The sequence below is a fragment of the Colias eurytheme genome, chromosome 27 (genome assembly GCF_061535395.1).
Source record: "Colias eurytheme isolate Ceu_HAF_F1 chromosome 27, ilColEury1 Martin Lab GWU primary, whole genome shotgun sequence".
Classification (NCBI taxonomy): Eukaryota; Metazoa; Arthropoda; class Insecta; order Lepidoptera; family Pieridae; genus Colias; species Colias eurytheme.
In genome coordinates, this window is record NC_143006.1 from 989,240 (window position 1) to 1,017,017 (window position 27,778).

General features: G+C 35.8%; 1 protein-coding gene and 1 non-coding gene across 2 annotated transcripts; both read left to right on the forward strand.

The window, feature by feature from the left end:
* Positions 1-2,723: 2,723 nt before the first annotated feature.
* On the forward strand, positions 2,724-27,131 carry LOC149896738 (damage-control phosphatase 1-like). Its single transcript, XM_090117295.1, has 16 exons — positions 2,724-3,033; positions 11,127-11,232; positions 11,841-12,058; positions 12,733-12,889; positions 13,553-13,690; positions 14,552-14,629; positions 15,000-15,077; positions 15,694-15,787; positions 16,823-16,908; positions 17,985-18,046; positions 18,417-18,481; positions 20,633-20,745; positions 22,977-23,154; positions 24,841-24,967; positions 26,191-26,293; positions 27,011-27,131. The coding sequence occupies exons 1-15, from the start codon at positions 2,831-2,833 to the stop codon at positions 26,285-26,287; spliced, it is 1,800 nt and encodes a 599-aa protein (XP_089973421.1). The 5' UTR covers positions 2,724-2,830; the 3' UTR covers positions 26,288-26,293; positions 27,011-27,131.
* Positions 10,876-10,948, forward strand: TRNAK-UUU (transfer RNA lysine (anticodon UUU)). Its single transcript has one exon. It is a non-coding gene; the product is annotated as a tRNA-Lys (tRNA).
* Positions 27,132-27,778: the final 647 nt, after the last annotated feature.

A 27,778-nucleotide genomic window follows, 5' to 3' on the forward strand; every position in this document is an offset into this window, starting at 1 on the left:
TTTACTTTAGAATCGCAATATTATTAATTACACATTATTTTAATAATACTTTATAATAATATGATTAAGCCTTCGCGCGTCGCATGGGACCCCGGTAGCTAGGAACAATGATTTTATATATTTGTCTAGATCACGGCGCTTGAAGGATTAAGATATCAAATGAAGTAAATCATGCATGAAAAATAAAGTTGCTGTTATTAATGCTTACATTACAACTGACAAAATTATTCAAAATAATCATTTTCCGGATCAAGGACGGTACCACAACGTTTACGGAATTGACCTGTATTCCTCATGTGATAAAGTTCAATATAGTGTGGCAGTAATGGATGCACGTACGGTCAATAGGTATGGGGCTTACGACGCGCGGCGCCCGCGACGCTAAACATTTTTTTATATGTATATTATATACAATATTAAAACTACAATTTTTTCTATTTACATTGATTATATTATGAATGTTAACAAAAGCTGTGAACTAGTTAACTAGAATTCTGATTACTTTGGCCCTTTAAATAGTAATAAATAACGTAAGTAATTAAAAATGTTTTTTATTGCTAAACCTTTCATTGATGAAACTATTGGAAAGAGTTTTAAAAATTTGTATAACTATGTCACAGTACTAGTTTTGACTGGTTATAAGTTTTGCCTGCAACATATATACAAAAAGAAACTGTATAATTTCCGTTTTACAATTTTTCAAGATATTAATTTTATTGGCTGCAAATGACTGTTTTTATTCAGACAAACACACAATGCAATGAAGTAATAGACTTCATTTACGCTTAAAGTTTCATTCATTTATTATTATTTATAAAATATATAATAATGCATTTAATCGAAAGTTTTTGACATGTGAGAAAATACCATAATTATTTCCAATAACATGAAGTCTACAATTAGAAAGTTTAATATTTTTGTCCAAAAACATGTGTCGACGACTGTACCCCATTTTACGTTAGTATGTAGAAGTTTACATTAAAATTTAATGGTTTTCTAAGTCAAAAGTCAAGCAAAAATTGGACTGATATTGGGCACTATTTCAAGTACAATTTTTTGAGACGTAAATTATACCTATAGCTCGTTCGATATTCGCGCACTGAGGTGAGTATGCTGGGCGTAGAACCTACGCCCAGCATACTCACTGAACGAAGCCTATAACTCCGAAGTTATTCGAGCACTGTTTTTTCTTTTTGGGCACCGTTTGGCACTATTTGGGAACTATTTTTTGAAGTATGAATTATGTTTGAAGCGTATACAGATTCTCCGGACGGAGGTGAGTATGCTGGGCGAAACCTTCGTCCAGCATACTCATCGAACTATGGCTATAACTTCGCAAGTACAAGAGCACTATTTTTTTCCTTTGGGCACTATTTAGCACTATTTCAGAACAGTTTTTTGACATTCATGAAATATCAGGATTCCATGGTGAGTTGTGGTGAGTATGCTGGACGAAGGGACACGAACCTACCTACTCTTCTAGCTTTTTTTTATAGAACAATACTAGGAAATAATATTGTAATACTGTGACAATACCTAGGTACCTGTTATTAAATAGAAATAAAGCTGCTCTCTGTACCATGGACTAATAGAAAGATTCTATTAGTCCATGCTCTGTACATAACATAACCTGCCATAGGTATAAATCGCTGATCAGGTAAACCTTCAAAAACCGCATACCTATTAGCTATCTACCTTTATATAGGTACCATAGATGGTACCTATGTACCTAGCTACATACCTAAGTAATTTATATTTTTCCGAATTTCTAAATTTATTTTTTTTAAGCTCATCGTAAAAATCAAAATACATAAGGTTAGTAGTTTTTTTTAACAGAACGACTTCTACCTATTGCTTTTGTTTGTAGAAGCAATTAAGTACCTAATTATTTACTTAATACTTTTTGATTCATGGGAACCTAGGTACCTACTACTACCTACCTATTCTATCAATTATGGAAAATCAAAAGCATTTGAGACTGACTTTGAAGATGAATTTTATACAACATATTCACGATATTTGCCAAAATAAAACGTATTCAAATAATTCAATAGTAAAATCTTTGTACGTAACTGAAATTGTGCTCTATTTTTAGTTTGGCTTCATGGCCGAAATAGTTTCAGAAATAACATAAGTTTCTTTTGTACAGTGAAATCTGCACGTGTAACATGCTTAATACGCATATATAAATGTGTACTTGTATGATTCAGTATTGTGTGTGATTGTGTTTAGTTATTAAAATAATAAAACAAAATGCCAGCCTACGACTGGTTTGTTGACACGGAAAATTTGCCCGTGATGCGAATTGTTACCCCGCGAAATGTTGATATGTGCGGGTTGTATGGAATGTAAGTATTCTTGAATTTAATGTTCATGTTACCTATTTCATTAAAATAATGCTTTGCTCATATAAAATTAAATATTTAAAATTTTTCTTCTAATTTTCGTAATTCGTATCACCTCGTTTGCATTTACAATCCCTTGTTCTTCTGCTAGTCAGTTTAACAAACGGTTGTTCGATTATGGGATAAGTTTCTTTTTTTTAAATAAAAAACTATATTATGAGCGTAGATGAATATTAAATGAATATAATCTAAAAAGTCTCTGTTTATAAAGTTACAAACAATCAAACAACCACAACATATGGCTCGCATTTACAAGTACCGTTTCGTATTACGAATCAACGCCACTGTCAGTTATTCGTTTGACAGTTGAAATATTTTCGGTGTTTTCCTGTGGTGTTTTCTAAATGTCAATTTTCCTGGACCCACCGCACCGTGTATGGACGGATCTATCTAAATTCTTGTGATGAAATAATAAACTTAAAAAAATGAGTACGACATCGACAAAAAGAATATCAGAAACGCCGGGCAGTGGAGCGTCCTCAGCTAATGTTGCAAAAACGGGTGATGACGATTATAGTACAACTCCAGAATTTATTTACGGCGGGCCGTTTATTAAAGTTGAAAAACCCAGTCCGTTCATAAATACAGCGACTCCAATTAATTTGCAGTTGCAAGGGACGTTCAAAAAGTACGTATTCTATATTGATTATTTTAACATGTAAACCAGTGGGCCTAGAGTAGTATAAATATTTTTGAACTATATACGAAATCGTACCTAATTTAATAATGCTCAGCAATGAGCAAGTATTTTATCCTTTATTTCTTATTAGAAAATATGTATACCAGTCATTATTCTATTGTTTGTTATTAATTATTATATAAATGTGATACTCAATTAGTGAAGAGTTTTTCGCAATAGTGCAGCCACAAACATTTAAATACCTATATTTTGATAATTAAAACACCAAATAAACTAGATTACAACACACAAGTAGTGGTTGAAGCTTTCAGTTTAGCGTAAACAAGCAAGTTTATGGTTTAAACCTTTATTTTATAAGTTTTTCAATCATCTGTAAGCTAAGTCTATTTAACTAACAGACTGCGGGAAGCGTTTTATATATAGAGATAATGACAAGATTTTGTACGTGCAATATTTTTTATTCAAAATATTATTTATTTTTTAGTAAATTCTGAGGCCGTATTATGACCTTTTAAAATACCATTCAAGTTCCAGACAATTTACGTCTGTTTGTATTATAAGACACATATCACAGACCTTCTACAGAATGGTTTACGTCTATGTCGTTCTAAAATAAGATTATCGGTTTTATCGGAAAGTTGCGGTTTTCGTTAATAAATTTATTTTGTATGAAAAAATAAAGTACCTACACACAAATTTGAGTTTCAATCATGAAAATGAACTTAAAGAAAAATAACAATTACATATTAACATAATAATAAGATTATAAACACCATTATGAAGTAAATATGTAATCATAATGGCGTTTATAACATCCATCATTAAGAATAACTTTTTCAAACGAAACTCGTACGTTGCTTTTAGAAAAAAAAGCTGGGTTAGCGGGAGTTCCATTTTCAAATTCAAAATTTCTATTTTTAAAAGTAATCAAGATTTTTTTTTAAATTATAATGTTATAAGAGTGGCGTATTTTGAGTGTTTTTTTGCGCTTGACGTCAATTTGCGGACACTTCATATTATTATTATTAAAGTGTTTTTTTTTGGTATTACGTGAGTTTCACAAAACATACTTTTTATTTCACATCATTTAGTTCGGTGAGCGAGGTAAATTCCAATCGTAGGCGGCGCGTTACCTTGTTGCAATTGGAAGCTTTGTTGGAATTTGTGAAAACCCATAGAGATATTGCTATGGGTTATAATAAAACTGCTCAAGCGCGTGAGGATTCAAAGAGAATGTGGGAAAGTGTCGCTGCGTCTTTGAATGATCAAGGGCAAGGCGCAGAGAAAACTTGGAAGGAATGGTCTAGTGTAAGTATTTTCAATATATTTTATAAATGTTTTGTATTAACTATATAACTTAAGTTACTTATTTACAATTAATAGAAGCGTCAATAAAATAAGAGCTTCTACATGTAGTGATGATATTTTAATGGAAGCTAAAAGAAATTATAAATCTTATAATTTATATTAAAACAATAGCTTATTTACATAAAGCATGAAATTAATTTGTATATTGCTTAAATTAAGTATACATTAAACATACTAAACCAAATTTATTGTAATTTAATAAGGGGAAGTAAAAAAAAATACAGTATAAAAATATTTTTTTAGTATTGGGTCGACTACAAATCCAAGTTAAAGAGGAGGGTGGCAGCGGTTCGACGTTCCTTCAGCACTGGAGCAAGGGAGGCACCCTTGACTGAGATTGAATTAAAATTCCTCGCTTTAATAAGTGAAAACAAAGCCGCTAGCTTGTCTAACACTCAGGTTGACACACTCGTGAGTTCTATATAATTATTATTGTGCCCCGCGGTTTCACCCGCAGCAGTGCTCCGCTCCTGTTGGTCTTAGCGAGATGATATATTATATTTATAGCCTATAGCCTTCCTCGATAAATGTGCTAACACCGAAAGAATTTTTCAAATCGGACCAGTAGTTCCTGAGATTAGCGCGTTCAAACAAATTCTTCAGCTTTCTTATATAAGTATAGGTTATTGTGTCTAAGCACTGTTGATGTTCAAAACAATTGTCAAAATTAGGGTAACGTTAATTCATAGTAAAAACTAATTTCAGGCTGCAAATACAGACAAAGGAGAAACTAGTGTTTCACAACGTGAGGCAATACTGCGTCAAAAGGTGGAGGTATCATCTGAGGAGGAGGATGAGATGCCATCTGAAGAGATGCCATCTGATGAGATGCCATCTGAAGGGATGCCATCTGAAGAGATGCCATCTGAAGAGATGCCATCTGAAGAGATGCCATCTGAAGAGATGCCATCTGATGAGATGCCATCTCAAGAGATACCATCTCAAAAGGAGGTACCATCTCAAAAGGACGAACCATCTGAGGTAAAATCGGAGGAGATACCATCTAAAGATGAGGTATCATCTCAAAAGGATTTACTATCGTCCGAGATATCATACCATAGTAAAGAACCACCCCCTGTTGAAGCAGTATCTCCAAATAATCATTCCTCGTCGTTTCGTGAAAAACGACGTCGTAGAACACAAAGTAGAACAAAAGAGGATACTCGAGCAATACTAATAGAAATAAGTAAAAAGCGATTGGCGGTAGAAGAAAAAAATGGAGAAACACTGCAACAAATACTTTTGACGTTGCAGAAGCTTGTGAACAAAATTGACGGGTAAGTTAAATCTATACTAATATTATAAAGCTGAAGAGTTTGTTTGTTTGAACGCGCTAATCTCAGGAACTACTGGTCTGATTTGAAAAATTCTTTCGGTGTCGGATAGCCCATTTATTGAGGAAGGCTATAGGCTATATATCATCACGCTAAGACCAACACGAGTGGAGCAATGCGGGTGAAACCGCGTGGCACAGCTAGTACACAATATAGTGCAGTACAATTCATTTTACATTAATAAAAACTGGCGTAAACTTAATCTCAAATTCTTGTGGTGAAAGAATTTGATAGATTTGATGTCACACAAGCATTGACTATAAATGGTATTATATCAAGAATGACGTGAAGGCAAATAATTATTCATAAATTTTTTTTTTTTAATTTGTATTCACTTCATCTACATTAATTTATAGTTCTCCACACCAAGTAACTATATGGACTCATTCCTATTTAGATCTATATTAGCTTACCGCCCGCGGCTTCGCCCGCTTTATCTAAAACCTAATAAATTATATACTAAAATCTTCCTCTTGAATCACTCTATCTATAAAAAAAAACCGCATCAAAATCCGTTGCGTAGTTTTAAAGATTTAAGCATACATAGGGACATAGGAACGGAGAAAGCGACTTTGTTTTATACTATGTAGTGATGCGATTTCAATGGACGATTCACCCAAATATATGAATTGTGAATTTTTCCTCCATACCTTGCAACCAAAATGATTATTTCCATGTCTGCATTATAGTAGGGGAGGCCAAGAGGTACAAGCGGGTAAGGCAGAAGCTCCGCCCGTGGGCCCCTCCCCTGTCTCAGTCCCTCGAGCCTCGTTTACTGGAACAGATAGTAGCAACCCTGTTCCCAGAGAGGGGAAGCCTTGCCAACGGCGGCCCAGATGCCTTGACAACGGCGGCGACGTCTGACGAACAGGAAGACTCTGCAGGTGTATCTGTTCCAGATGTCACCCGGGACGAAGTGGAAACAGCGGTGGGGCGACTCAAGCAGAAGAACACCGCCCCAGGCCCAGACGGAATCCCTGGTCGAGCCTGGGTGCTGGCGATGGAGGCTCTCGGACCCCGAGTAGAGCAGTTATTTTCAGCCTGCCTTCGGCAGGGCCAATTTCCCCGCAGGTGGAAGACGGGGAACTTGGTCCTTCTGAGGAAGGATGGACGCCCGCAGAACTCACCCACTGCTTACAGGCCTATCGTTCTGCTTGACGAGGTGAGCAAGCTTTTTGAGCGCGTTTTCGCAGCTCGCCTCGTCAACCATTTAGAGGGAATAGGTCCGGACCTCAGCAACAACCAATTTGGGTTTCGCCGGGGGAGGTCTACGCTCGATGCCATAACGCGTGTGAGGGCGACTGTGGAGAGCGCGACTGAGAGCGGCGAGGTTGTTCTGGCGGTGTCCTTGGACATCGCCAATGCCTTCAACACCCTGCCGTGGGAGAAGATTCTTGACGCGCTCCACTTTCACCGCGTTCCGGAATATATGATGCGCCTACTGCGATCATATCTTTCGGACAGGGCTGTGGCGTATCCTACCCGGGATGGGTGGAGCGAGAAGGAGGTCTCGTGCGGTGTTCCACAGGGTTCAGTCCTCGGACCTCTCCTGTGGAACATTGGATACGACTGGGTCCTGCGCGCCGCAAATCTCCCAGGTGTCGGCGTAACCTGCTACGCGGACGACACCCTGGTGACCGCGCGTGGTGCCTCGTATGACGAGGCGGCTCTCCTAGCTGCCGCGGGGGTGGCGGACGTGGTGGGTCGCATTCGGCGGCTGGGTCTCGAGGTGGCGCTGGAGAAGTCGGAGGCTATCTTCTTTCCCGGCCGTCGAAGGCTACACAGCGCTGGATCGGAGATCCGGGTTAGCGGGGTGCCCATCAAGGTTGGATCCACAATGCGGTACCTAGGCATTGTGCTGGACAGCAGATGGAGGTTCGTGGAGCACTTCCGTCGCCTCGCCCCCCGTCTTGTTGGGGTGGCCGGGGCACTGGGAAGCTTGCTCCCAAACCTTAGGGGTGCCAGGGGTGGGTGTCGCCGTTTGTATACAGGCGTAATCCGCTCCATGGCCCTCTATGGGGCCCCCATCTGGGCAGATGCCTTAAGCGCCCGTAATAGACCATTCCTGCGGAGACCGCAGCGGGTCATGGCGCTTAGGGTAGTGAGGGCGTACCGCACGGTCTCATTCGAGGCAGCGTGCGTGATGGCCGGAACGCCACCGTGGGAACTGGACGCCGAGATGCTCGCGGACGTGTATCGCCGCGTCTCGGCGTCCAAGTTACTTGGGCTCAACCCATCCTATGAGGAGGTTGAGCAGTGGAGGGATGAGGCCGTCGAACGGCGGTTCCGGGAGTGGGAACGCCGGCTCGAAGAGCCCAGCGCTGGAGAGCGGACGGTCGCAGCAATTCGACCGGTGCTGCGAGAGTGGTGCGACAGGCGGCATGGGGCCATAACCTTCCGCCTTACACAGGTACTGTCCGGGCACGGTTGTTTCGGGCGGTATCTGTGCAAAGTCGCGAGGAGGGAGCCCAGCATGGCTTGCCATTGGTGCGCCTGCCCGGAGGACACGGCAGATCATACTCTTGCCGTGTGCCCCGCGTGGGCCGAGCCTCGTGCTCGCTTGGTCGCGGTCGTCGGGTCGGATCTCTCTCTGCCTTCCATAGTTCGAGCAATGGTGGGCAGCGACAGATCCTGGCGCGCGGTGATCACGTTCTCTGAGGACGTGATCTCGCGGAAAGAGGAGGCTGAGCGGGTCCGCGAGAGGGATCCTCACGCGGACCCGATCCGGCGCCGACGCCCTATTGGGCGTCGTCGTCGTGTTGCGGCTGATTTACGCGGCCGCAACCAGCCTCCCTAACGAGGGGAGCCGGGCGATGGAGCGGGGATTTAGTCCATCGTCCGGAGAGATGTGGTGGCGTGAGACGTGTTCCGCTCACGCCGCCCCATGAGGTTAGAGCTGGTTGGCTCACAATTTGTTTTGGCCCGGCGACGGGCAGCCGCTGACGGGGTCACGGAAGAATTCTACCATACCCGTGGCCCCGTCGTTGATGCGGCTTGACGGAACACAGTGGGGTTTTGGTCGGTAGGAATCCGACATAACCCACGGCCCCTTCCCCGGAGGCCGTGGGTATCTATGCAAGATTTCCCCACTTAAAAAAAAAAAAAAAAAAAAAAAGGGGAGGCCAAGAGGGGGATTTTGGGATTTACTCGAGCGCGTCAGATTACTATAAGGGACGGTACCTTAGCTATTCATTAGTACCTCTAGTCAATATGAGCAGTTATGGTTGGTGGGTGCGCTCAGGGGCCCCGCTGGAAAATTTGAATAATCCATAATTCCCTAAGGTTGAGCTCGAATCGTCAGATTAGCGAAATGGGGACTTCTTATATTGTAATTAACCCCCCCATATATTAATCTGACGCGCTCGAATAATATTACTTTAATTTTTTACCCTTTCTTCATAGCGATTAAATCGCCACTTAAATCGTCAGATTAACGTATACTTTTTTTCAATGACGTCCTGGAGCATGCAAAATATCAATATCTAACGCGCTTGAGTATTTCCAAGCCAATTTTTTTCTTTTTTAAATAAAAAAAAATCAAAAAACCCTTCCCCACCGCTAAAAGTGAAAACATTATAGGACCTTTTTTTCTCGCTATGGTCTAATCTACCAATTCTAATAGGTTCCCGTGACGCTCGAGTAAATCCACATTTAGCATCCTGGGCTCCCCTACTATTACTTATTTAAAATATTTTTGTTTCAGATTAATGTAATTTGTGACACATTAGAGAATATTATAGCAAGATGAAGCTGTTTTAAGTTAAGTTAGTTATAATTGTTTAGATACTAAGTTTATATTTATATTGTAAATACATATTATATTTTATTGGTTATATATGAAAATTATGTTATAAGTTATAACATACTAAATAAAGATATTATTTATGTTATTATTCCATTGTGTCTAAAATATAAAAAGTGTACATTATTTGTACTTTTAAAGAATGGTTGTTTTCTGTATACACATGCCACAAATGCCAGGTCATACCAAACTTGTTATAGAATCTGAAAAACACATGGTACATATTTACGTTTTCTCTACATAAGAACCATCCTCGTACTTCAAGGAATATAATAAAAAAAAAGAATTATCGAAATCGGTCCACCCGTTCACGCGTGATGCCGTGACCAAGTAAAATGGGTTTCATTTTTAAATATACATATAGATCTACAGTTTTTGTTACAAGTGTTAATACTTAAGTAAGTAACAAATCATATTACTTATAAGCTTAAACTTTATTTCTATTGATTATATTATTTTGTAAATAATTAAATTACTCTATGTTCGAATAATGTGATATTAATAAAAAAATTGTGTATTAAAAATTATAATTTTAAATGTGTATAAAATTCTTTCTTTTTCACCCATCTTTCTAATTTCTTGGCTATCCATATAATATATTATTTAGTCTTCATTTGAGGCATGATTTGAGGCAATTTTAATAATGTCGTTACTTAATAAGAGCTAATGGGCCCTCTTCACAATGGGCAACGTTGGCCCAACATATGATCGTCGATGTTTGCCGCCATTACGGCGATTAGTAATAAACATCTACAATGACGGCCGATCATAGACAATTAGGCCCTCTACACTATCGTGATTGCCTCTACTCGCCCAACGCTGCCCATTATAAAAAGGGCCATAAAATTAGCGCTCGTATACGTATAAAACATGCCAGCCAGCAGTCGGGAAAATACGGTTTTATGGCCGGTCAGTTCAATTCACGGCGTAAACTGTCTGGAAATAAGAGTTCATAATACGGCCCCTGGTGTAGTGGTAAAATGCATTTTTTTTAATCCTAATCCTATATATGTAAGCAATTTATCTTTGAATTGATGAAGAATAATTAATTAATATTTATTCACTTAAGTACTTGCATCGTGTTTTATTGCCGTTTTTTTTATAATATAAACTTAATGTCAAAGGAATAAGGTTCATGTTTGTACACACATAAAACTAATATATTGTTCGATCGAAGACACGCTCCCAAGTTTCCTTAGTACATGAAACCTTATCATGATAGCAATAATGTTCAATTTGAATAAAATATTACAGTTTATGAAATGTTAAGACGATGAAATAGCGGTGGTGTGGCTATAATAGCGTAATTTCGACACACTTCTCGAAGCCCGGATAGCTCAGTCGGTAGAGCATTGGACTTTTAATCCAAGGGTCCAGGGTTCAAGTCCCTGTTCGGGCGGCCATAACTTTTTGTTTTTTTTAATTTTTTTTTTTGTATTTATTATGTTTCCTTTTGTTCGATATGTGTTTATAAAAATAGACATAAAAATCTCAGTCAATATTTTAACATTGTCTCCAAAAATTTTTATTTTTCGTTTTATACCTTATTTTTCAAATAAACATCGTTTTCGTTACAGGAGTTTCGCGTATTACTCGCTAAAGGAACGTATGCCGGTTATATTAACCAAAGTTATCGACTATCTTTCGCGGGAGAGTTCTAAAATAAAAGGGTCATGTGGTGCTGTGAGTATTTTGTGTATTCATATTTTTATCTTTTTGGTACAGTCGTTAAAAACCTTTACCATGTGGTACGGGTTTATTTACATTATATATTTATAAAAAATGGCGGACCAGTGAAAGAAATTGTTTTGTAATATGATTTATAGAATTCTCTTTTTTTTAACGTTATAAATTATTATCAACTTGGTCGATGGACTTGGTAATAATATTGTAATTCTTTATGTTTTTGGCTTATGTATGGCTCCACTGCAAGAATAGTTCTGTTATGTATTATTAATTTTAACATAGGTACTTATTACAATATTTTGCACTAGCTGTGCTCCGCGGTTTTACCCGTAGTGCTCCACTCCTATATAAGCCATATATATAGCCTTCCTTGATAAATGGGCTATCTAACACCGAAATAATTTTTCAAATCGGACCAGTAGTTCCCGTGATTAGCGCGTTCAAACAAACACTTCAGCTTTATAATAATAGTACCTATACATTATTTGAACTATAAAATGAATTCATATCCCATTTACAAAATGTTGAGAATTTAAAGGTATTTTTATATTATTCACTATCTCTTTAACTACTATACTTACCTACTATATTTTAAAAATTTTCAGTCCGACGAAGACATACGCAACTACATACAATACATAACAAAACTAAAGAACGACCTAGTCACCAACAAACCCTACGATTTACTGAAAGTTGACAGCCCTGAAGCGAAGCGGTGGAACGAGTGGATATCCGCGGTTGACAGCCCTAGCTATTTCCTTAACACTTGGGTGTTCACTGAGTGCTATGTTTACAGGCGGTTAAGGGAAGGGTGTGAACTGAAGTGAGTAGAATGGACAACATTGTCGTTAGGGTTGTCGATATCGAGTTTTTAATATTTTCATTTTTTTTGTGTAATTTAATAATTGTGCGATTTGTATGAATAAGTTTCATTGTTTCTTTCGTTTTAATTGAACGAACCTTAAGTGACATTATTGTTTGAATTTTTTTTGTACATATTCAACATGCATCCTAGTTTTATTTTTACACAATTTAAATCTTTAGATGTGTTTATAAAGTAATACCTACAAGGCTCAAAAGTATATTTTGGCGAAATTAGCATTTACCCGATAGATTAGCTACACACACACACACACATAAAAAAAATTTGTGCGTGTACACATACATATAATACGTAAACACGTAAGAAGTGAAACTTCTTTATGACCTTATTTTTCAAAAAATAATTTACTATATATGCAACTTTACAGAAATACGTTAAATCACGCGTGGTAGGGATAAGAAAAAGATGGCGCGTAACGGAAAAATGTCACGCGTAACGACATGTTACACTAAATTTTTTTTCAACCCCGATAAAGAAATTTCACTTCAAAAACAGCTATAAAATTACTTCAATTTATGATGACAATTTTTTTATTTTCGTTCATGTGACTTGATATTTATTACATCCTTTATGTACGCTCATTCAACCCAACAATTTTCGTATGTACGTTCCAGTAAAACACTGGAAAAATTCGACCCGTTCGACGAGCAGAAAGCTCAGTCTTTTACCAACAGCCTTGAACCAATGTGCATTGTGGCTGAGAAACTTAGCACCATGTTACAGCCTAGCGATAAGGATAAGAGGAAGGCGGATTTTATGACTTTGTTGAAGGTAGGTGAATAAAAACATACACACAAGCAAACACTCAAACACAGACACATAATAACACACACACACACAAGGCGTATTTTATGACTTTGTTGAAGGTATGTGGATAAAATAACACACACACGCAAGCAAGCACTCAAACACAGACACACAATATCACAAACACACGCAAGGCGGATTTTCACGAACAAGATACCTAATTTTATTTCTTTCATTAAATATTGTCTATGTAGAATTTGATATTTTTGGTTTTATGTCATTCAAATGCTTTATAAATATAAATGTGGGTCAGGCATCCGCCCGGATTGGCGTGAAAGGATGCGGGTTCGAGTCCCTCCTCCTGATAGAATTTTTTTATTCTTTATACGTATTTTAAATATGACTGACCGGTTGGCTTGGTTGGTAGTGACTAGTGGCCCTGCGATCCAAGCCAGAGGTCGTGGGTTCGATTCCCACCCCGGGCAAATATTTGTGTGATGAACATAAATGTTTGCTCTGTGTCTGGGTGTTGATTATCTATTTAAGTTTTTAAAATAATACATGTATGTTTATCAGCCATCTGGTTTCCATAACACAAGCGATAGCTTAGTATGGTATCAAATCGTGCCGTGTGTGAAAATTATCCTGAATTATTTATTTATTTGTTATATCGTCTATGTATTTTAGATTTGTCTATGGTCCAACAAATGCGATCTATCCTTGTCTATGGGTGAACAAGTGAAGTTAAAAAACGAGGGTGTCCAAAAGAGTCCGTCTAGAGATGTCATAGATCCGTTTCAAATGATTCTAGACCTTAAAGACAAGGTGAGTAATACATAAAATCCATTGAATATATTTATATATTTATTTATCAATCCTTTATTGCACTTAAAGAGAATAAAAAAGAAATACAAACACTGAAAGATAGCTTAAAGTAAGTACAAATGGCGCTCTTATCGCTTTAGAGCGATTTCTTCCAGACAAACTTTTTCCAGACGAGTAATCTTATATATAAAATTCTCGTGTCACAATGTTAGTCTGCATACTCCTCCGAAACGGGTGGACCGATCCTCATGAAATTTTCTGTGCATATCGGGTAAGTCTGAGAATCGGCCAACATCTATTTTTCATATGTACCACGGGCGAAGCCGGGGCGGACCGCTAGTAAATATATATAAATTAAACTCAAAATAGCCTAGTAAAGGTCGTCGAAAAATTTGTGTATCACATTCATTGAAATCAACACCTTATTTCGTCGGCAGTAATGTTCAAAGTCTATTGTATCGCTCATTTGAAAACTCTGCTTAAAACACGCGAAGGCAGAGTTTTGCTTCTGATAATTTTTGAGCGTGATTGTGAATTGAATTGTATTAAAATTTTACTTTTAATTTACAAACTAGTGATAGTATAGTAGTGATTTTAATATCGGGACTTATTATTATTAACTAGCTGTGCTCCGTGGTTTCACACACGTGGCTCCTCTCCTGTTGGTCGTAGCGTGATGATATAATATAGCCTATAGCCTTCCTCGATAAATGGGCTATCTAACACCGAAAGAATTTTTCAAATCGGACCAGTAGTTCCTGTGATAAGCGCGTTAAAACAAACAAACTCTTCGGCTTTATAATATTAGTATAGATTATTTCCTACTACATATTTTACTATATACTTGTTATTAATTTTCAGATACTTGTAGATGACTCAGCTAAAATAGCGGATCAAGTTGTTGTTAGAGCGGAAAATATAGCAAAAGCTATCGAAGGGGTGAGTCATTATTGAAAATTTTGTTATCACTATACTACTTACTACTAATATTATAAATGCGAAAGTTTGTGAGCGTGTGTGTGTGTTTGTTACTCTTTCACGCAAATATTACTGAACCGATTACAATGAAATTTAGCACACATATAGAGGGTAACTTGGATTAACACATAGGATAGGTTTTACACCCGGAAATCCCCCGGGAACGGGAACTATGCGGGTTTTACTTTAAAAACGCGGGCGGAAATTTTATTTTATAATATAATGATCCCAAAAATGAAAAATTTTGGATTTAAATATGATGATTTTGTAATTTGAATGGAAATATTATTTTAAATTGAAATCAATATTCTGGATATAAAATATCTTGCAGAATACCACTTTGAAAAAGTGCAGTTGCAATAGACTAGCTACGGCCGCCGGTTTGCCTCTCTGTGAGCAAGATGAAAAAGTAATATACTTATTCATATATAAAAAGTAGCTAAATATTATATTGTTGTATTATTGAATATTTTATAGGACAATTAATTGTTATATAGTTAGTTTATAATAATAATATATTACTAGAGTAAAGAAGCAAAAAATGTAGTTATGAATGTTAATTGTTATGTTGTTTATAGGTAGATGTCGTATTATATTTTGGTATTTAGAGACAAAAATATATATCTCTTGAGTTTTTAGATATTAAGCTACATTCTATTCCTAAATAGTTGGTATTTAGAGACAAAAATACATATATATCTCTTGAGTTTTTAGATGTAAGCTAAAGTAGGAATAGATGAATTTTTATTTCTTGTTTTGTCAATGATTGTTAGTTACTATGTAAAGTAACAATATATTTGTAATATCCTATTGGCCATAAATTGGCTGAACTTGGCCCAAAACAGGGACAAGTGGCATTCTTTGGGGGAGGCTTCTACCCGTACGGGGTCCATATAGAAACCTAAGTATCTAAATTGTTCTACAATGTACTCAAACTGTAACTAACTTAAATTGTATATTCTTATGGAAAAAATAAAGCTTTATTTATTAATAGTCTTTATTATAATAATATTTAATTTCTCTAGCCCCCCGAAGCCCCGCCCGAGGGCGAAGTCCCCGAAGGGCCTCCGCCTCCGCCCTGCCCGGCTAAGTTCACAGTACCCGAGTCGGTTATGTTCGGTAAGTTATTCAGTTGTACTTAAGTTATGTGATTACTAACTTACAAATGGTATGGTAACTCACAAGTATAGGCCGATTAACTAAAGTTGGCACGTTCACAGTACTCACACTTATGCAATATATGTAGTATGTTTAAAAATTTTGATTTTGATTCAAAATGCGACTGTAAGTGTAGACTTGAATTGAAAATGCGTTGTAGATAAATAAATACATGTATGATAAATAAATGTGTTTATATTATAATTTTAAATTATTGCTTTTAAACTCAAACTTTTTCATTTATTTATTCAATTAGACTTCTTCTAGAAGCACTTTTGATTCATAATAACAGTTTTAACATTTACCACAGATTCGGAAACCAGTATCTATGTTTATTATATTTTTAAATACATTAAATCAACTAGCATTTCATAAATTTTCAAACGATTTGTCCCTCATTTTGTTAAGCCATGGCCCCCGCGGCTTTCCAAACACGCACACATAGCTGTTAGCGATTTTACGAACATACATGCTTTAGTGTCGCCTTAGGGCTTAGAGTATATATTCTATGGCCAGGGTGCACAGTCTAGTTAGTAGTATAATTACAAAATAACTCATAAGCAAGACTGCGTGCGAGAGAGACGGGCAGACTTTTTATGATGCGTATCTTATATAGGACAATTAAACGTCATACTTTATATTGACTTCACCTGTATGTTTGTAACCGACACTTTTAGACTGGATTTTGACCAACATTAAAGAGACAGAATGAACTCAAACTTTGTACACTTTGTACGATATCAATAACTAGATGTGCCCCGCGGGTTTACCTGCATTGCTCAGCTCCTGTTGGTCTTAGCGTGATGATATATAGCCTATAGCCTCCCTCGATAAATGGGCTATCCAACACCGAAATAATTTTTCAAATCGGCCCAGTAGTTCCTGAGATTAGCGCTTTCAAACAAACTCTTCAGCTTTATAATATTAGTATAGATTAAACGAGATCTTATATTATCATTTAGTATTTTTTGTGATTTGATTTTTTTTTTTTTGCAGATATAGTCTGTGACAACGCGGGCTACGAGCTGTTCACCGACCTGTGCTTGGCACATTTCTTAATATCACAAAAAATCGTACAAAAGGTATTATTTTAAAACATCACTACATAGTATAAAACAAAGTCGCTTTCTCTGTCCCTATGGCCCTTTGTATGCTTAAATCTTTAAAACTACGCAACGGATTTTGATGCGGTTTTTGTTATAGATAGAGTGATTCAAGAGGAAGGTTTTAGTATATAATTTATTAGGTTTTAGACAAAGCGGGCGAAGCCGCGGGCGGTAAGCTAGTAATCACTACATAGTATAAAACAAAGTCGATTTCCCTGTCCCTATGTCCTTATGTCCCTATGTCCCTTTGTACGCTTAAATCTTTGAAACTACGCAACGGATTTTGATGGGGTTTTTTTTAATAGATAGAGTGATTCAAGAGGAAGGTTTATATGTATAATAACATCCATTAAATAGTGGAGAAGTACTGTTATTTTTGAGGTTTCTAAAGTGATGTCGTAAAAAATTACATCTTTTCCGCTTACATTGCAAACGCAGGCTGAACCCTACGAGTTTTATCAAAATAATGTACTAAGTATTATACACATTGAAAAGGTCTACAGAAAAGTCCGCGATGGTATATGTCTATCTCTTATGGATAACCCACAATAACATTTTTTTGTCATTTACTTTTTACGAAAAATAATGGCTAATTTTCGATGCGATTTTAACCAATACAGCATTAATCCTTAACCAATTAAATACCTTGAATACATTGTTCATTTAATATAGATCTATATGGCCCTTTACACCGTATGATTTAAGTGAATATTTTCGAAGATATTACAGATTTAAAAATTGCGGGACGTAGCATTTGCGGCGGTACCGGCCGGCCGCCAGGCTATCTATACGAAGTCGGAGCGGGCCGCTGTTTTTATATACAACGTTCACAGTTTTTCTGTAGTGTATTAATTAGTATCAGCATTGCACCCGTGTGAAGCCGGGGCGGGTCGCTAGTATTATTATATATCTTATTCTTAAAATTATTTATATTTGAATATTTATGAAAAATAATTCGAGTGACATTTTTTAAATAGCTAAATGCAATAGCTGGTTAAAAACTTATTTTATTATAACTAACATAATTTTATAACATTTCATTTTTTGTCCAGGTTAGGTTTCACGTTAAGAAAATTCCTTGGTTTGTGTCTGACGTCACTCCGGTAGATTTTCAGTGAGTATAATTAATAAAAATACATATTTAAATAAATAATTACTGTATGAAGTTCAAAAAAGCAATATAGTAGGATTTTTTTCCAACCTTGCATATATACAATAACTTTAAAAGGTGTGATCAATAACTTAATGTCATTAATCAATTTTGAGAGTATGGCAAATAAACTAACAAAAAATAAAATGTTTTTAGAAATTACCGAATCCGTTACTCGATTTTGACCCACTTTAAATGACAGATTTTAGTAAAGTTTATACACAAGTAGCGGTGATATTACAATAATTTCATAAAAACTGTATTGAAGTGTTTTTTGTGTGTTTAAAACTATATTTATTTTATTTTTGTAATATGACAACTATTACAATTTCAGATATGTGATAAGTTCGTGCGCAAAGGGAAGTTACCGTAGAGAAGTGCCGGCCGATCCTAAACCAGGTATCCTAATGCTTTTAAATTTATATATTTACTAGCGGTCCGCCCCGGCTTCGCCCGTGGTACCTACATGTTTAAACTATCCTATCTCTCAAGTTGGATTTTATTATAATCGGTTACAATACGACCAACGTAACTTGGCGGGCCTGAACATAGCCTCTACGAACTTTTGCGCATGTACACTCGTAAAAAAAAGTGTTATAGGCATTTATTTCTTTTAAACTGAAATTCGAATAAAAATTTCCTTATACAGAGACCAAGTACAAATAAAATAAATATCAAAACGCTATGAGACATAAAGCAATAAAAATAACCTAATGAATTCAGGATTCACTCAGCAACTCTTAAAAAAACTTTGTCAACATTTTTTACGCCTTCTTCTTTTTCTTTTTTAAAATACTGCGTTAAATCGAATATTATTTTTCTCGCCTGGCGATTTAAAACCATATTATGCTTAGGTGGCATCTTTGTTCGCGAATAATACAAAATTCCAAGTAGAATATTCCAAATTATCACTAAAACAAACTTAAACACGAACAAATTTAAACTTAACACTCAACAATATAATAATAACAAATAATAACGATCAACTCAACGAAAACTTTTGTAACCGCCTGTACTCAAGACAGAGATAGCGACACGAACACGACACCAATGTTAACGTGTGACTGAGATACATAATTGCGTACCGAGAATTGCCGAATATGCACGAAGTTATACGACGTAAACAAAAAGGGATGTCCACTATGCGTGTCTGAGGATATTGATTGTGATTAATCGTTTTTTTTCAAATCGATTGAAATTGAATTGTGAAATATATTTATATTTAATTTTATAATAGGTTTCAAATATTCTCAATCAGTCCTTATTGTAGTGGTCGTTTATAAATAAGTGATATTTAACTAAATCATGTCTTACAACCATGAAAATAAAATGTTATTAGTTTTTTTTTGCTATTAATAACTCAGGCCCCGGAATCACAGACACAATAGAAAATCTATTGTGTCGTGGCCCGATCGGGCCGTTCGGGGCTCAATGGGTTAAACTCGAAATCTCTTTTACTAACGACAAAATTCAATAAGTTTGTAAAGCTATTTCGTTCAGTATCTCATATAAACAAAAATCAATAAATTTCAAATCGATAAAAATCGATTGCGATATTCGATCGAATAAAGGGATGATTGTGTTTACATAGAGTCAAGCCCTAGCCTAGATCTCCGCCCCGCGCACGCCGCCTCATGCCACCATTTCGTTCCTAAAAAACGTTCGTGCGCAGCCTTCTGCGCGAAGTTCAGGCCCGCCAAGTTACGTTGGCCGTAGTGTAAGTGGTTTAGGAGTCCATTGAGGACAAACATTGTGACACGAGATTTATATATATTAAGATTAGCGGTCCCGGCTTCGTCCGTGGTACATATTTACGTTTGCTCTACATAAGAACTGGATAGTTCTTATTAGTAGTAGTACGAGGATTCGTACTTCAAGGAATGTAATAAAAAAAGAATTATCGAAATCGGTGCAACCGTTCACGCGTGATGCCGTGACAACTCGAAACGTCATTCATTCATATATATATGTATATAGATGACAACTAACTACACCAGTACCCGATCCCTTAAAAATGATAAAAAGTTATATATACACAGTATTATATTTTATAATAATACAGTTTTAATTAAAAAGTAAATGTTTTGTGGGTCTGTGTGTATTTTGAACTCCTTACTCCATAGTAAGGCGACGATTTTGGTATCTTTAATCTTGCCAAAGAAGTTTCACTTCTGACACGAGTGCTCGGTACACACGCTGTTTTTTATATTCCTTCATACATATAATATTAAAGCAGTTTTTACTTATAAATTACAAAAAAAAGACGGGAGTGCCGGCAGAAGTGAAAACTTGATAATTAAGGTTGAGCATGCTTGATATTTTGGAATGGTATCCGTCTTACGCTTTTTCGATCAGGTCACGTGTCCTGACGCGAGTTTAACATTTTATACCCATTACAGAAAAAGTGCTCAACGCCGCTAAAGAAGTTTTCACTTCAACAAAAAAGCGTACTAGAGTGGCGCAGGGACCCAAAGTGAGTCTTGGCCTCCGACAATAAGAGCCTCCATTTACAAAAAAAAAACTACATTATTTAATTTATTTTGAATGCAGATGCAACAGAAGATAGTGCAGAAGAACCGCCGCGCGTAATTTCATCAGATAGTTTACAGCAATTGGCGAGTACTTGGGAGTCATACGTTCAAGACGGGACCTTTGTTGTTATGGTGAGTTTCAACTTAAACCCTAACTCAAACTTCCTACTATAATATTATAAATTATTAATGTGAAAGTTTATGAGGATGGATGTATGTGTATGTGTATGTTTGTTACTCTTTCACGCAAATTAGTATTTGCGAACCGATTACAATGAAATTTAGCACCCATATAGAGAGTAACTTGGATTAACACATAAGCTTAGGCTTTATCCCGGAAATACCACAGGAACGGGAACTATGTGGGCTTTTCTTTGAAAACGCGAGCGAAGCCGCGGGCGGAAAGCTAGTAATTCATACTTGTGAATTTTGTGAAAAAGGTCATAAAAATGAAAAGGACTAACGATGTATTCTGTAGTTTGTGAATTGTGATTTATTTTAGAGTGTATCTTTGAAATTAATCCTTCACATGAAAATTTGCTAAAATTTCATAGTTAACTACAGGTAAATTAGCTTGGAGAAATTTTTGCGTTTGTAGTAGTGTATGGTCAGCAAATAAAATAAAACAACATTTTATTTTTAGTTTTTATTTTATACAGGGTTACTTGTAAAACACCAGCAACCTCGCAGGACAAGATAGCTAACATCATAAATAACAACATTTGTTCTACGACTTTTGGCATAACGCAATAAATTATTTTTAAATGATTTTTTAAACTTTTATTGTACTCTCCTTACATTTGTAAGTCTATGTTCTATTAATTATCGGATGGACGACGCGACGCCCCCTTCCCCCTCTCGTTCGCTTTTTGTTTACGTAATTTTTGGGAGGCGTAGAGTTTATAATATTCAGACGGAAAATTAAATGAATATTTATTTTTGTATGAAAATAAAATCTAACAAATTATCAAAAGTCGAATTGTTGTTACTTATGATGTTAGCTATCTTGTCCTGCGAGGTTGCCGGTGTTTTACAAGTAACCCTGTATATATAAGGGATTTTAAATTAAACTATATGTGTTTCTCCTCTGAAAAAGATGAGACTTTATTTTAATATTTGCACATTTAACATACATATAACTTTTACATTAACAATGTTACTAAAATGAAAAATTTACTAACCTGAAAAAGAAACGACATTTAAAGTTTAATTCTTTAGTTTGAGAAGTCAAAGGCTTGCCTCGACCATGTTTTAACACTGGAGCCATATTGAATTAACAATATAAAGTTACAACACTTACACACAAATTAAACACTAGTTATGGCCCTGCCTTCATACAAAACTGCTGAATACGCCGTTCGCACGGGAATAGAATGTGGATGCGATTTCCCTTAGTTAGCATCCAAGCTTACGTCTTTATAATTATTAAACTGTATAAATTCATTCTTTAACTCCGGTCTGCATCGTGCAGACATGGGTGTAAAAGTCTCATTTTAGCTATTAAATGTAGTTTTTAAGTACATCTGAGTTTTCATTTGGGGCCTCCGGCTGCGGGACATGTAATTCACTTCAACAAATATTATAACAATAATAACAAATAATAACAATAATCAACAAATACAAAATTTATCAATTAAACTACGTACATAATAATTATAATTTTTGAATGAAATGTACTTTATGTTCTAACGCTACCAAACGACTGCACGTGGCACCTGCGGACAGCGTAAACTGGTTTATTCTGGTTTTGTGCGTGTTTCCACTTTCCACTATCAAGTGACGATTTATTTATTTGTTTTGTTTCGTAATTATTATGGTCAAATATTAATTATGAAACAAATTATTATGGACACGATATTTTATTGTTTCACGGTAGTCGCCTTGTCGTTTGCTCAAGGACGTAAAATTGAATGATATATTTTTTTTTATAAAGTCAAAACCATTTTCTTTCAAATAAAAACTTGTTTTTATTGAAAACAAAAGTGTTGCTAGGAATAAGTATAAAGTTAAATAGTAATGTTAGGATATCGAAACATTTTTGTATAGGCCAGAACGATATAGTGGAAACGCGCTCTAAGATCTGAGTAATATACACACCACTACATATGCAAAAATTTCTCCAAGCTAATTTACCTGTAACTTTGAACATGAAAATATTAATCGCAACTTGCAAATGATTAAATTGCTACCAAATGTCAAATTATTAAATACTTACCATATTAGATTATCCTTGAAATTCATTTTCTGAAACACAATCATTGTTTTACATGTGTATATTTATCTTTATTGACAATATCTTCACCAATGTAGTTTTTTAGTATTTTTTTATCATAAATAAATCAAAAAATATTTTTTTTCCTCAGTGCGACGATTTCTGGACGTCCCCGCACGTGTATAAAGACATGAAGAAATACGATCCGGATTTATATAGACAATTACAATTTGCGACTTGCGTGTTGTTTAAAGGAGATTTGAATTATAGGAAATTACTGGGAGAGAGGAATTGTAATCCCACCCTGGGATTCGAACCGGCGTTGCAAGGTCGGATTTGGTTATTATTATACATAGTATATTTGCTTATTTATTTATTTATTACGTATAATTATAGTCCGCGTTTGTATATTCAATGTGCTTTGAATCGAAATAATTAATATCCCTACTAATATTATAAATGCGAAAGTAACTCTGTCTGTCTGTCTGTTACGCTTTCCCGCTTAAACCTCTCAACCAATTTTGATGAAATTTGGAACAGACAATCTCTAGACCCTGAGAAAAAACATAGGCTACCTTTTATCTAAACACCACGCGGGCGAAGCCGCGGGCGGAAGCTAGTATAGTGTATAAAAACTAAAAATCATGCTTAAACTCGTGAAATTATTGTATTGCCATCGATTCTTGATAAATGCACAAAGTTTGAATTAAATCTATCCGTTTAAAGTGGGTCAAAATCGAGTCTAATTTAGTTGGTTTCATACAAGTGATTATTTTTCTTCATTTGTATTAATAGTCCGGGATACATCGCCCATTTTTGCAAGTGATTACTATCAAGCTAATTTTTCGTGAGTAGCTTTATTTTGATGAGATGCCCAATAATTTCATGTACGAAACTCTCGATTGTGGTAGCTTACAGAGGTAACAAGGATAAAATTTTTTGATTTGACGGTTCTCAAATATTTATTACGCAATTTGTAGGACAATATGTCTGTTGAATTATATAAGTATTAAATAAGTGAAAATAAAAAAATCAGCTGGTTAGTAATCATTTATGATGACTTCGTTATCGATACACATTGGAAAGGGGGACTCTTTGATCAAACCATAGATTTTGTAGCACAAATATTTTTTCGAATAATTTAGATAATTATCTTGAGATTGAACAAAAAAAAACATTCAGTTAGTAATTAATATTTGAGAACCATCAAATCAAAATATTTTATCCTTGTTTCCTCTGGTAGCTACCACAATCGAGAGTTTCGTACATGAAATTATTTGGCATCTCATCAAAATGAAGCTACTCACGAAAAATTAGCTTGATAGTAATCACTTGCAAAAATGGGCGATGTATCCCGGACTATAACTTTAAGGTAACTTAATAAAAAAATAGCGTTTAATTTTTCCATACCTTAATTTTAATAAATTTAACATACAATATTTTTTACAATATTTTTTGACGACGCGGTTGGCGCAGTGGTAAAGTAACTGCCTACTGAGCCGACGGTCCCGGGTTCGATCCCCGGTCAGGGCAAATATTTGTGTGATGAACTCAATTATTTGTTCTTGGGTCTGGGTGTTATTATCTATATATGTATATGTATTTATTAAATATTATATTTATCGTCGCCTAGTACCCACAACACAAGCCTTAATTGAGCTTACTGTGGGACTAGGTCGATTTGTGTAATAATGTCCTATAATATTTATTTATTTATTTATTTATTTAATATTAATTAATTGCTAAAAATTATTGTGAAGATTTGCGATTCGATCCAATTTGTAAATTAGAATCAAATACAAATTTTGGATATAATGTGAAAAAATTTTCAACAGTATAATAAAATTTTGAACGAGACATAACAATAGAAACATTTTCCACAATTAGAATTGTATTTCCACAATTTTAATAATTTACTTGTGAATAATTAATTTACAAGTAAACTATTAAATTGCATATTTTTTTAAGTACCACGATAATATTATTATTAATTTAATGCTTTTTTCATATCATAGGTTTTCTACCAGCGCCCATAGCGGCGTGTCGAACAGTAAAGGCGGATTTAATTTGCGGCTTGCCGAAAGGGAAGTGGGAGCAGTTGAATAAAATCGACGAAAAGTGGATGGAAAAGGGGGATTATGGGTGAGGAAAGTTTTATTCATTCATTCATTCTTCCACTTATTTATTCACTCCTTCGAATGAATTCGCCGTTCGTATTTATTGGAATCTTGGCATTCAAATAATAAAAGACGTGTGTCACTCGGGGACTGCCGCGGTAAAGCTATTGCATGCTATGCCTTCAAGCCACACCTCCGCCCGTCGGAGTGTGAAGCGTGAGGTTTTTTCGTTACGGAATTTCTCGATTCGGTCCCCGCGCTCAAGGCCCGCGATAGAAGCTATGCAATAGCTTAAAAAAAATTGGTTGTTTGTAAAGTAGATTAACGATCGAGATGTTTACGTGATAACATAATGCAGTGGCAGCGCTCGAGATGAGACGGGAGATCGGTCCGTCTCTCTCTCGTTATACCTGCGATCGCGCTCGTGAGGTTTTGGTGTGACACAAGTTTCTGAACATGTCACCCGACTAAAACGATTTTAAAAACGTTATCACGTTAAAACACATCGAAATCGGTTCATCTGTTTGGTAGCTACAATAAACACATACACATAGACAGTCGGCACCGCGCTGGGCTCGCAGTGCTCCCACACCGGGTCTCGCTGAGCACACTGAAGCACACACGGACATTCTTCCCTGCAGCAGATCAGATCAGGCTCGCAGATCGCCCACCAATAACACCACGCGGGCTCGATCGCATTGCAGCAGAACCTCCCTCCCTCCCTCTCTGAAGATTTCCCCACTTAAAAAAAGGTCCCACCCGATATTACGTTAAGCCTTTTTGATTTTTATTGTTGCAATGTTTTTGTTATGTTTTGATTTTATTTTTGAGAGTGACATGATCAAGTATGATCAAACTCTCGTATTAAATAAAAATGTAAAAAAAATGTTGATAATTTACTTAAAGATTAAATGCAGTTTATATTAATCTATACTAATATTATAAAGCTGAAGAGTTTGTTTGTTTGTTTATTTGTTTGAACGCGCTAATCTCGGGAACTACTTGGCCGATATGAAAAATTCTTTCGGTGTTAGATAGCTCATTTATCGAGGAAGGTTATAGGCTATATATCATCACGCTACGACCAACAGGAGTGGAGCCACGCGGGTGAAACCGCGCGGAGCAGCTAGTCACTTATATTTTTTTTCAGTAAAACCACTTCTGGTTATAATATATGTCTTATAGTATTATAATGCTGCAAAACTAAAATGTAATTAATATATAACTAACATTTATCTTTATTTTCAGAGTAATACAATTTTGCGGTAAATGCGAACCGTTGAAAATCTCCGAACGACCCTGTCCTATGTATGGAGATACTTGTAAAGGAGTCGTCTGCTCTTAGATAATGGTGAGATTTTTTATTATATCCTACTAATATTATAAATGCGAAAGTTTGTGAGGATGGATGGATGTTTGTTAATTTTTCACACAAATACTACTGAACCGATTACAATGATATTTTAGGTAGCTGAAGACCCGGAATAAAACATAGGCTGCTTTTTATCCCGGAAATCCCAAAGAAACGGGAACTATGCGTGTTTTTCTTTGAAAACGCGGGCGAAGTTGCGGGCGGAAATCTAGTTATACATACTTTATACACGTTTTTGTGAGTATGAATGTATGTATGTTTGTTACTCTTTCACGGGAAACCAGATACTTGGCAGTCATGTAGCTTATGCGTTAGAATAATATCTATACTACAATATTATAAAGCTGAAGATTTTGTTTGTTTGTTTGAACGCGCTAATCTCAGGAACTACTTGGTCCGATTTGAAAAAATCGGTGTTAGATAGCCCAATTATCGAGGAAGGTTATAGGCTATATATCATTATGCTAAGACCAACAGGAACGGAGTAACGCGGATAAAACCTCGGCGCAAAACTAGTAATTATATAAATATTTATCAGATTTCGGATCTTGCACGCGGTTTTTATATACAAAAATCACCTTTGTTTTTTCCAAGGTATCACTTATATTTTATAGATTTCTGTTCATTTTTTAATTTCTTATGTGAAAATTATTTATTATAAAAATTGTGTCTTAAAAATTTATTTATTTATTTCAGGTACTCAAATTATTGAAAATTATAAGTGAGAAAATGCAACAAGGGATATTATGAAGAGATGAAATAATTATGTTCATATGTTTACTTTTATTTTGTTGAAATAAACTTATTTTGATATAAATTGTTGTTGTTGTGATTGATATTTATTCCCTTTCTATCTGTTTCACAATAATTTATAAGGACAATCCTCAATTCAAAAATATCTACGAAAAATTTATACACCAATAATAAAATTATATAGTGTACCTATTTGTAATATTAAAATAATCGCTTTGAATGATGACACAAAAATCAAAATTCCTATTGCTACGTTGATGTCGGACTGACAAGGTATTTTGATGTAGGTTTGACGTAGTGTCTTTTCTACAAAGTATTTTTAAGAAAATTGTGCTATCAACGATACAATATCTATACATATAATAAATCTGTAGAAGGGTCAATTCTGTACATTGAAAATATTGAAAAAATAAATAGCAGGGGGTGTTACTGGATCGATACCAAACCCAAATATGTGATTAAAAAACTTTTTGTCTGTCTGTCTGTCTGTATGTGAAGACATCACGTGAAAACTAACGATTCGATTTCGATGAAACTTGATATAATTATACCTTATTATTCTGGGCGTAAAATAGGATACTTTTTATTCTGGAAAAATACGTAGAAAAAAAAAATCTTAATTTTTCAGTTTTATCCATAGACGTTGTTCTGTAGAACCGCGAACACACGTTGGGCCTAGCCGTATTTGGGTCCAATAGATATATTTTATAA

Coding starts and splice junctions, on each gene's coding strand:
- LOC149896738 (XM_090117295.1), top strand. CDS start 2,831: ATGAGTACGACATCGACAAAAAGAATATCAGAAACGCCGGGCAGTGGA. Junction 18,047..18,416: donor GTCACTCCGGTAGATTTTCA/GTGAGTATAATT, acceptor TTACAATTTCAG/ATATGTGATAAGTTCGTGCG. Junction 24,968..26,190: donor ATGGAAAAGGGGGATTATGG/GTGAGGAAAGTT, acceptor CTTTATTTTCAG/AGTAATACAATTTTGCGGTA.